At 36.5% G+C, this 10,908-nt stretch overlaps 2 protein-coding genes across 5 annotated transcripts; one reads left to right on the plus strand and one right to left on the minus strand.

Moving 5' to 3' along the window:
- The first annotated feature begins 584 nt into the window (after positions 1 to 584).
- On the plus strand, positions 585 to 3,754 carry LOC104103363 (uncharacterized). 4 transcript variants are annotated; one of them, XM_009611260.4, is made up of 4 exons: positions 585 to 722; positions 1,672 to 1,912; positions 2,816 to 3,077; positions 3,221 to 3,754. In XM_009611260.4, exons 2-4 carry the CDS (start codon positions 1,696 to 1,698, stop codon positions 3,561 to 3,563), a joined length of 822 nt encoding a protein of 273 aa, XP_009609555.1. In that variant the 5' UTR covers positions 585 to 722; positions 1,672 to 1,695; the 3' UTR covers positions 3,564 to 3,754. The 4 variants fall into 4 exon arrangements, with proteins under 4 accessions (XP_009609555.1, XP_009609557.1, XP_009609556.1 ...); XM_009611262.4 differs by having other exon boundaries at positions 1,672 to 1,864; XM_009611261.4 differs by having other exon boundaries at positions 593 to 722; positions 1,687 to 1,912.
- Positions 3,755 to 4,309: 555 nt separating this feature from the next.
- Positions 4,310 to 10,091, minus strand: LOC104103364 (DUF21 domain-containing protein At4g33700). The gene is made up of 11 exons (XM_009611263.4): positions 9,407 to 10,091; positions 8,592 to 8,668; positions 8,409 to 8,492; positions 7,570 to 7,683; positions 7,330 to 7,416; positions 6,939 to 7,078; positions 6,759 to 6,846; positions 6,521 to 6,594; positions 5,042 to 5,169; positions 4,690 to 4,955; positions 4,310 to 4,559 (listed from the first exon to the last, which is right to left on the minus strand). Exons 1-11 carry the CDS (start codon positions 9,582 to 9,584, stop codon positions 4,515 to 4,517), a joined length of 1,281 nt encoding a protein of 426 aa, XP_009609558.1. The 5' UTR covers positions 9,585 to 10,091; the 3' UTR covers positions 4,310 to 4,514.
- Between the last annotated feature and the right edge of the window lie 817 nt (positions 10,092 to 10,908).

Consider the following 10,908-nt stretch of genomic DNA (forward strand, 5'->3'; position numbering starts at 1 on the left):
ACACTTAATCTACCTGAAGAGACAGATGTAACGGGCAAGGTTGAATTGAATACAAGGCACTACCAATAAAGAAAATATGCTAAGAAATATGAAAACTTAACGAGTTAAAGGTGTCAAGAACAAGTACAAAAACAAGAACAAAAACCCAAGCACGTGCTAGCGCAATTAATCTACCTAAAGATACAGATGCAACAAGCAAGGTTGAATTTAATACATGGCACTACCGATACATAAACAGAAAGATGTAACAGAGAACAAACCGACTAAAAAAATTGCAACTAAAAATGGAGAGGTAGAACATGAAAATCGGAGAGCTGGCCAGAAGTTGGGTGGTTGATTCCGCCGGAAAATCCTGGGTAGTAGCCACCAGAAATAGCTGCCTACCCAACCATTTAAACTAAAAATAACCCTCGAATGTGTAATATTTATATATAACCGTGTATAATTATTATATACTCTACGCATACTAGCTAGAAAAAATAAGCAACGTCTGGCTATTTGTGTAAAAATCCCGAAAAGTGGCCAGTGAACGTTTTTTTCCATCTAATGAAAGGAGTAGGCCCAATGGATTTCACACGGAGGCCCAAAACACTATAAGCTCATGAATACGAATTCCGATTGGTTTCTGCCCCGACATTTGAAATTAGGGCAGTCTCTTCTCTTAGGATTTTCCATCTCTCTACGGCGAATTTCTCGGTGATCTCTCTCCAGTGAATCAAGTTGTAAGTTCCCCTCTTTCTTTTCTTTCTCGATTTCCTCCTCTCCTTCGTCATGAATGAAACTAAATCCCTAATCACTTTTCATGTTGAAGCGCTTATTTTTAATCTGATGCTATGCTTTGTGTCTAATTTCACTGCAAAAAGAAGTCCACGCCGATTCGTATAATATGAAAGGAAATTTAAGAAAAACTGCCCCAAAAATTGGATTTTTATTGTCATGATTTTGTGATTGATGATAGTCTTGAATTTCAAGTCTAATGAATTCCTTTTACTTATAAAGTAAAAGTCTTTTATGAACCCTATCTGATTATTTATAATGGGTTGGTTTTGCTGCAATCTTGGTAAATTTTCTGCATCCAGTGCGTAACGATGCCATTTTTTTTCTGTATACCTGAATCGTGTGGTTGGTTATGTATAGCTCGTCAATAGCCATATTGAAATCTGTTGCAGTTATGGTATCCACTAATTTTACATATCACCTATAGATGCAAGATACCTCTAGTTTTATAGAGTCCTAGTTTATCCTAAAAGGCAGTTTATCAAGTATTGGAATGAAATCTGCGTGAATTGAGCGGAATGGATATTAAGGGTTCATATAGCTAACCCTAACTAGTGTGGGACTGGGGCGTTCCTGATTTGTTGATTGTTACATACCAAGATGCGAGATTGGCCATTTACGGTTTTGCATATCAAAGCATTCATGTTTTATTTTGGACTACTTACTTTGTTAGCAGAAACCATTGCCCCAATGCAGTTATGGGATCTGCTAATTTTATATGTGACCTACAGATAGAGTAAAATCTAAGATTTAAAAGCAATGACTGCATCACTTGACATATATACATATTTATAGAATTCTTCTTGTATTTGGTATATGTATATATGTACAAGGATATGCTTATATGTTGGATTTGCCTCTGCCTAAAAGATATCTTTATTTGACCATTTGCAGTTTTGAGTGTTATAGGGGGTGGATATGGATTTGGAGACAGAGAACAGAATTGCAGCAATTCTGTTGAAAGAGGCTGCAGAATTGCGGCGGCAAGCGGAGTCAGATGGTGCACTTTCTTATCTTCATCGGCCTAATGTCAGGGGGAGACCAAATTCACGGTTTTTAACAGCAACTGTTCTTGGAGTACAACAAGGCACGCATTGCTTTTATTTCCCACTACGAGTTCTAGCTTTTTGTTCGGGTTGATCCATTACTTCTCATTTCCCGTCTTTGAAAACTCTTTCATCTAAAGTAACTCAATATTTACTGCACTTAATTGGAATTAGTGTCAGTTATTCAGCTAAGATCACTTTCTCTAGGCAGAAATCTGGTGTTATGCTCTGCCAGCATCTCGCTGAGCAAATTTAGAGTCTAGTGACAATAGATATGCAAGCTTAGAGTAGCCGACTGGTGCACACGATTTATAAGTCAAAACAAAGTAAGAAAGCTTAGAGTATGATCGATTTTAGCCTTGCATTTCGTAACAATTTACTCCTGTACGAGAAGAGTTGAATGAAAAGACCACAAAATCATAAGAGTATTTTCAAAAGAATCAGTGACTGAAAGAAGTAGAAGAAGAAATAGGACACAGAAGCCTCTTACTAATTAGAGAAAAAGAATTAACCAGGTCAAATACCATGTAGAGGAAAGGACGTTCTGTTGAAAGAACTGTTTTTTCCACTTTGTGCGTGCGGGCATTGCTCTGTAATTAGTAGCTCTTGCAAGAGTATTAGGAACTTACGAGATTACACAAGCACTTAGCACCTACAATCAAGTTTTTTAGAAGATAATATAAGAACTACTTCATGCATATTCACTACTGATTTAAAAGAAGAAAAAATCAACTACTTCATGCATATCCTTATGTTTTTTCCTTGATTTTGTTGTGTGAATGTTGTGCTGCCTTAGTAGGTTCTACACAACTCGACTTTTGAAAAACCTACATGAACTAGGGGTTAGACCGGAAAATGTGAAAGTATAGTTTATCTGAAGGGTAAAATTATTCTTCACATATAGACACAAAGCACTATTCTTTCTCGGACAGGTTTCTTATATTAGTGCTCATAGTCGCATCTTTTGTGGCTCTGAAATTTACTAATTGCAGCTAACCGAGCTGTTGAAGTAAATGAAATGTGGAAGTTAAGGCAGAAAGAGGTGGAGCTTGAGAACAGGCTTAAAGGGAGGTTGGCAGATAAGAACAGAGATACAAAGTGTCATAGCTCTAGTGTCTCGGAAAGGAGGTCACATGAGAGATGTGATACTGATTCAGGCACGAGTGGATCAAAGAAAAGAGAGATGCAGGATTCTCATTCCAGTGAGGATGATGGCTTGAGAGATGCTGAAATTGAGGAATTTTTACAGTCACGGTCAGTCTTTCTCTCAGAACATCTATTTGCGCATCTCTGTGGCTGCATGCATTGAGTCTTAAACTTCTCACTTCCTTGTCCTTTTGTGGTGTCACAACTTCGATGTGCCTCACATTGCTAAATGAACATCTTGTTATTGGCAGGGTCAAGCGTGGCAGGGGAACTGTTGGGTCACGGATGGATGAAGCTGGCCCTTACCTTCCTTCTGGTCCGGATCCTAGAGAGAGAGAGTCAGCAAGTCCTGATATGAAGCTAAGCAAAGGACGCGCATATCATGTTGTCATTGGTCCAGAGAAGCCCGTCTGGCTGAATTCCCCTGGTTCTTTAGAAAATGAATCTCTGTCAGAAGATACGACAAAGGGCCGGAAGAAGGCTAAATCCAGTAAACACCACCACCAGTGTAGGAAACATAGATCAAAAAAGAAGTCCAGGGACAAGGAGGATAAAAGGAGGAGAGAGGAGAAAAGGGTTAAACGTCACAGATAGATATTATCACCTAATCAGTGTATATTAACTTTTTCTCTTCCTTGTTGATGATTCAGAGGTTCGTTCAGATGTTAAACGTCAGAACTTTTATTCCTGCTTCATGGAGTTTCATTGTTGTGTAATTTTGTATATTTTGCTCATTTCTCCTGTAAAGATGACCTTTTGAATAAGCCGTCTCCATTTTCACTGCACTACTTCAACTTCTTATCTACACTAACGAAATTTTATGCAAGCTTCTTCAAGAAAAAAATGTCAGTGTAAGTCGTATATTATACTATCTTGTATGGCTGGACAACTAATTGATTTGACCTCGACTAGCCAGTCTCAAAATCAGGGGGCCACCTATGAGTGAAAATATCTAAAGGTATTGACCGTGAAATTACGTGTCATTACTTCAGAAGAATTCAGGAGCCAATATGAGATGACCATTCTGAAGTAAGCCAAACGCTGTAAACATCATTTTAAGTTGTTAATCATGAGAGTAAATCAACTCATTACCGACGTCAAATCATTTTATCCCTTGAAAACTGAGCAGTTGGCTAATATTAGCAGCTCCAGTTTCACTCTGAGAGTTCCTATTCCCGTCCGCCATATCTTTAGGTAATTTACTATGGTACAAGCTATTTGATGACACTCCATCTGCCGACTGCCATCTTAAAAGTAATTTAATCTTGAAAACAGCCGATAGCCAGCCACAAAAACAATACACGCAAAACTCAGCACAGTATCATAAATTGCTCCAATGCTGACTGAAAACGTCTTTATATCAGAAAGAACCTTTTTGTAACTTTTTGAGGCTCATTTCTTCAGTAGACAAGAGTCTTGTACAAAGCGTCTGAATGTTCTACTATAGTTGTTCGGAAGTACAGTATAACACATCTCTTAAATAAGACATCAAAATTTTCTAATTATACATTGTCTACAACAACATAATTAACAACATATATATGATTATGAATCCTCCACGTGGTGATCCGTCTCATCAAAGATTTCCTCCTACACAAAAAAAAAAAAAAATAAATAAATAAATAAATAAATATCGACATTTAGATACCTCGGAGCTGCAAAAGTCATGGAAAGTATTGAAATCTAAAAGCTCTACATATAGCAAATTTATCCAGTTCACCTGTAAAAGCTCTTCAATAACATCTTCCATAGTTATTATTCCGACAACCTCTTCCTCTTCTGGGAGTTTTGGCAGGGGATTTCCATCAATTCGCAGAATGTCCGAGTACATATCTCTAGTCCACTTTTTGTTCCTAGAACTTTTGAATGAAGCATTTCCACCATTAGGGAAACTCTTCCACTTCTGCAATGATCGCTTTGTCTTCAGACTCTTCTCTAGGGGAGGCTTTTCACCATCAATGTCAACCCTGACATCCTTCACGGGATCTAGAGAGCAAAGAGAAGGTGGAATGTCCAGATTAGAGAAGGTTTACATGCGAGAAAAGCAAAATAAGCCAGCAAGCAATATGTACTCTCTGCAGGGGATTTGGTATCAGGATGATCCATATCCTTGTTGCACTGTCTTACAACCACAGCCATGTGGCTATGACCTTTCTGAAACTCATTCAGGATGTCATCCAAATGCATAGTATCTGGGACCCTGCACCATAAGAGCCGGAAATCATGAAGGTGTTTATGAGGGATATGGGAAGCATAAAACAATCATTCACACACAGTAATTTCAACCTAAAACGAATGCAAGCATCATTGACACAAACCAGATGGCCTTCCATTCTTGCGAAAGGTTAGATGACATAAAACACATGACTAAAATTATCCTCATCTTGAACACACATGATACTACCACTGACAGCATTTTAGTTGCCCTCTGTCTACATTCAAGTTAAATGTCATTTTCACTTTCATGAGTCAACCTTCATCATTTTCTATCAATCATAAATTCAGTTTATGACCTTAGTTTCTGATATGCTATTATAAATCACTCAACATCAAACAGAAATCAAGCATGCAGCCTAAGTTGTTCCCACAAACAGACGCACAGCGACTACCTCCCTCCCTCCGTTGTAATGCACATGTGGAAACATCACCTACCACTTTATGTGGGTTCTACCCCCAAATCATCAGACCAAATCTCAGTCCCTAGAGGAAGTTACGCCTAACTGATGCTTGTCAGATAGATGTCTAAGCAAGTTTGCTAGCTTGAGTCGGGAGGAAAACTTGGATAAGCCACATTACTACCTAGGAGGATTTCTTTCATCTGCAGCTATATTGAAAGTATCAGGTAGTGTATTAGTTCACTCTTTATAAGCCAAACTTGAATAAGTCCTTTAACTCATTCATATCAGGACTTATCCATTCATTATCAATTCAAGGTTTAAGCTATTTTCTTTTTTTGGTGATGTCTAACTTGTATGCACAACCTACAGACGTCTATTATGTATTGTTCCGGAAAATGGATGTCCAGACTCAAGACTGTAAACCTCTAAAAAAGGAAGCTCGAGAAGTGGGGAAAAAGTACCCTCTTTTATGATTTTAAAGTGGGAAAATTGTACCTTAGAACAGCATGACAAGGCTTTAAGCATATTTTAGACCTAAAAAGCACTAAAGACTACCAATTAGCAGTATGCAGCACAGACACAGAATAACAGTCTGCCTCATCTTCCATACTAACTGACTGAATAGACAAGAAAGGCAGCTAAAACTACAAAAGTTCCTTTTTCACTTCTTAGTTTCTGGAGATTTTCAGAAGGACCAACTCTAGGCTGAACAGATCATGAAAAGGTGTATATGATAAAAGAAAACTGAGTTACTGAAAAGAAAGAGGCCAAAAGGAACTTTAATGTAAGTTAACTATATGCTAGCAACTAATAAAAAAAAGTTAAATATATGCTAGAAGCAATCACAAACCAAAGAAAGCATAAGAGTAATTTGCTTTTTGCATCCATGTAAAGACTTAATAGTTTGCCAAGACATAAAGATATAAAGCATACCTTGGGATTCTTCGGATGGTAACGCTTTTCACAGGAGTTTCATCTTCTGGATGGACAGTCAACAAGTTCTTGACCTACAATGTCATAAAACAAGTAGGCAATTAAGGCATTAATGACGAAAATGGAACATAGAGACAGAGTCACTACAAAGTTGGCTTGTCTTATTTTGATTTGAAATTAGGCAAAAAGGTGCTTCCAACTACGTCGATGGGAACTGCACAAATAAAGCAACGAGTACCAGAATTAGCCCTATTATGTTTGTAGGTTGGTCGTAGTAGACTGGTATCCTGCTATGCCCTTTCTTCAAAATTAAGTTCATCAAATTCCTGCACATAAATAGGAGAATATATAGTGTCAAGCAGCTGAAGAGGCATACATAAATCTATCATTTATTCTGACATCTAACAAATATAGAAACCTGTCCAGCTTCGCATTAATATCAATGGCAAAGATTTCAGATATCGGGGTCATCGCATCACTAGCTGTTTTGTCATGCAGCTCAAGAGCACCAGCAATTATCGTTGTCTCATCATGTGTTAGTTCTCCGCCTTTACCAGCCTGTTTACAAGTAAGCCACGGTATTAGAAATACAAAATAACCAACACATGGTAAGTCGGAATCCTAATTCAAGTGGTTTAGAGGCAGAGATTCTCTAGATCATAAAAGGTAGGAATTCCAATTCAAGTGGTTTAAAGGAAGCAATAAGTCAATTAGAAGATATAGGAAATAAAAACAGCTAGACGTATGTCGCAATGTGTAAGAAGCACAAGCACATAACCTGTATCAACAACATAGCTTCAATTAATTACCTCATTCCCATGCAAATTTACTAGAGTTTTCAACTCAGCTCGCCGGAAAAGAGCTCTATTTCCATGTCCCAGCAGAAAGTCCAGCAGCTGGAAATTACAGCAACTAAGTGAGCTATTAATTAAAACAAGCAACTACCATCCCAAAGCCAGCATTTGATAAACTAACTTGGAGTACAGTGCGCACTCAATTCAGAAAGACAATGAAAAGTTAACATAACCATTACCAAAAAAAGAGTCTACCTTGCTTATTGGATATGCAATAGGAAAACAGATCCAAACAAGAACACGAACAACTGGGGCTGTAGCTGCACCAATGGCCAGTCCATATCTTGAGCACACAGATTGTGGTATGATCTGCCCAACCACACAAGGAAAGCAGCACATGTAAATTCATCATGTGGTTTCCCAAACAGCTTAATTCATTGGCTTTTAAGGAATATAATACGTCTGAACTCTTGATAAGTTGTGTTTTTTAGAGCAATACATATTTATCAAATTCCTCCTTCATTAAATAAGCGGCACAAAAAGAGGAATAAGAAGCATTTTTCACTACGGATTCCGATTACATTCCATCCAGACTGTCCAGTACGCTAAATGACATCTTAAGGCAACAATCCACGGACGGTAATGGAGTGCAGAAGGTAACCCCCAAGACAAAAGCTCATTTGCCCGTTTCACCAATCTTGCAGTAGTTTCTCACTATATATTTCATTCAAAATTTTAAAGAGAAATAATTGCACTTATTTGAGTGGGAAGGAGTGACAACAATATCACCCCAAATTAGTAAAATAATCATAAAGCAACTCAGGAAAAAACTAATAACCCCTATTAACAAACAGCTTTGACTCTCCTAAGAATCAGATCATGTAATCAATGTGAATTTGGCCATCTGTATAAATTCAGGGTAGATAAAGTGCAGGGAGGCAGACACACCATTAGGACCCTATTACTCCGCCCCATCCGGGTGGATGAAGGGGAATTCCCCAGTTTACCCTTCCCACCCAACTGCCATCCCTAAATCTATATGTCCTGATTTAGTCAGTTTTGAAGCTTATACTCAACAAAAATAAAATCCTTACCTCACCAAACAGAAGAATCAACGTGACAGAAATCAGTATAGCACCCCAAGCCGTCACTAGGCTGTCAAGAAAGATAGGAAGTGCCTGAAAGGATATCATACAATTTTTAAAAGCTAAATAAGTATCCAAATTAAGCAAGAATTGCTTGTTGAACTTGAAATATATAATGATAATCTTGCTTACCTCCATAGCAGCAGCATTGCAAATAAGCAGAGTGACCAGCAATAAATGCTGATTTTTGACAACAGGCAAGATCTTCTCTGTTAATACAAAAGCGAAATTATGAATTTTGTCAAACCGTGATTCCCAAAATAAACATCTTGATGCAATGCCACCAGATCATTTCACAAAAAAAAAAAAATATATTGTGTCCTCTACTTCTACAACCTATTGACCGCAGATAAAACCAATTATTAGTTTTTGTTACATGCCTAGCTCTCTTGCTTTCTTTTCATCATTCTCAAAATCCCTCTTTTCCAAATCAACTGACTAAAAGCAACCACAAATTGAGAGGCAGTATCATGACAAATTTAAGTTTGGCATTCAAGGTTACTCAACTAGTACTAAGAATTATTAAGAGAACTCCTAATTTGCAGTAAAAGATAAATTATCTACAACTGGAATGAAATAACCCCAAATTGAGCAGAATTAATATAGAGGATTCATATAGCAACCCCAACTAGTTTTGAATTGCAGCACAAATGATTGATCGATTGAGTCAAAGGTTACCCCATAAAAAAAATCATTTCTTTGCATATTTGATCCCTAGTCCATACAAAGTCTAAGCATATTGACTGCTACTCCCTCTTCTCTCACCAAGCGAATAACAAAAATGATATAAAGATAACTAAAAAAAATCTTTTTGAGAAAGACCAAAGATAACTAAATTTATTGTTCAAAGATTTATCATTTATCATCTATAAACATCCAATAACATTCATTAAAATAGACAGTATCTGCTATAAATATATAAAAGGCACAATAAAACGAAATAATACCAGCATTTTTACGATCACAAGGAGTTCCAGACTTAGCGAGGACTTCGAGATCAACTAGGCTGAGGGACATGAGTCCTAGCGTAAGGCCAGACATTAAACCAGCGAAACATACCAGAAAAATAATTATCAAAATATGTATGAAGAACCCTGTCTCGCAACATCTATACTCCACCGCCATTCACCGTACGTCTTCTCCACAAAAGAAACCTAAAACCTAACTCTTCCAAATATGTAACCCTAGAAAGTCTCAAAAAAACCTAAACGATTTAGTGTTAGAGAAACACAATCCAGTACTGTAGCACCTCCATTCTCGAAAATTTAAAGCTTCCAAAATAACTTCACACCAAAAATGCGTTCCGACAAAAGGAGCAGAAGAAAACAGTGAAACTGCTTAGCTCACAATTTCCTCGTTTTATTATAGATAGAGAGAAGAATTGAAACCGTAGTTTGCAGATACTGAGGGTATATAGTATATACTCTTATCCTTTTTTAAATATAATGCTTTTGGTATATAGATTTGTGTATTTATAGAAACAAGCAGGATTCGCCGGCGACGGAAAATTACGGTAACTAGGGTGTGGATTGGTGTTCCCGTGTTCGTCGGAGGTGAAGTAATGTGAAGGTGACGTGTGACCTTGTGAAGAGATGGTGATGGTGATACAGCTGATATAGTTGTGTCCTTGTCATTGTATTATGATGGAAATAAAAGGCTTTTATTCTGATTTTGCTCTTTTTCTTTCTTTGTTGGTTTATGACTTCTCCTTGACAATTTTCTACTTATAACATAGATGAAGTTGTTTGACTGGATACGAAGTTTAAGAAAAAATAAATATTTTTATAATTTGTGATTCTAAATAAATAAATAAAAAGGTTTAGAGTATTTGTGTGGTTATAAAATGTTAAATTGGAAGTTTAAATTAAATTATTTATAAATTTAGAAAGGGGTCATTTATTTTTGAACGAACCAAAAAAAAATAGATTCACATAAACTGGAACGGATGTAATATCTTTTTACACCTATGTTTTCCTTTTTCTTCAAAATCTCCCAAAGTTATTCCAAGAATATATTCCTTCACACATTCAAGAAATTAGATTACAAACAATTGGGAAAATACCGACTTTTCCTACTTATCTTTTAAAAATACTCCTATTGAAGTACGAATTCGACACTGGACAGGCTGTTAATGGTTTGACAAAAAATTGATCCAAATCGAAAATCGAGCCAAACCTATTAAGTAAATCGATATTTTTTTTGATTTGGATTGGTTTTAGTTTTAAATTTTAAAAACCGGTAATATTTGGTTTGGTTTTGGTTCTATTAGAAAAAACCAAAAAATAAACCGAACCAAACCGATAAATTATATATATAATTTAATGACTATTTATATAAAGTATCATATCTTTTTGTAAATAATTTTAAATATTTTCTGTATTTTAATTATTATATAAAGATTTTGATTTATACTACTTATATCTTAAAAGATTGCCTAAGCCCAAAGTAA

The sequence above is a fragment of the Nicotiana tomentosiformis genome, chromosome 1 (assembly GCF_000390325.3).
Source record: "Nicotiana tomentosiformis chromosome 1, ASM39032v3, whole genome shotgun sequence".
NCBI classification, from domain to species: domain Eukaryota; kingdom Viridiplantae; phylum Streptophyta; class Magnoliopsida; order Solanales; family Solanaceae; genus Nicotiana; species Nicotiana tomentosiformis.

Excerpts from the sequence above, each read along its gene's own strand:
- LOC104103363 (XM_009611260.4), top strand. The coding sequence starts at position 1,696 with ATGGATTTGGAGACAGAGAACAGAATTGCAGCAATTCTGTTGAAAGAG. Across the intron at positions 1,913-2,815 it reads AGTTCTAGCTTTTTGTTCGG|CTAACCGAGCTGTTGAAGTA; the intron begins GTTGATCCATTA and ends TACTAATTGCAG. Across the intron at positions 3,078-3,220 it reads GAGGAATTTTTACAGTCACG|GGTCAAGCGTGGCAGGGGAA; the intron begins GTCAGTCTTTCT and ends TGTTATTGGCAG.
- LOC104103364 (XM_009611263.4), bottom strand. The coding sequence starts at position 9,584 with ATGGCGGTGGAGTATAGATGTTGCGAGACAGGGTTCTTCATACATATT. Across the intron at positions 7,684-8,408 it reads TGATTCTTCTGTTTGGTGAG|ATCATACCACAATCTGTGTG; the intron begins GTAAGGATTTTA and ends GTGGTTGGGCAG. Across the intron at positions 6,595-6,758 it reads ACATAATAGGGCTAATTCTG|GTCAAGAACTTGTTGACTGT; the intron begins GTACTCGTTGCT and ends ATGACATTGTAG.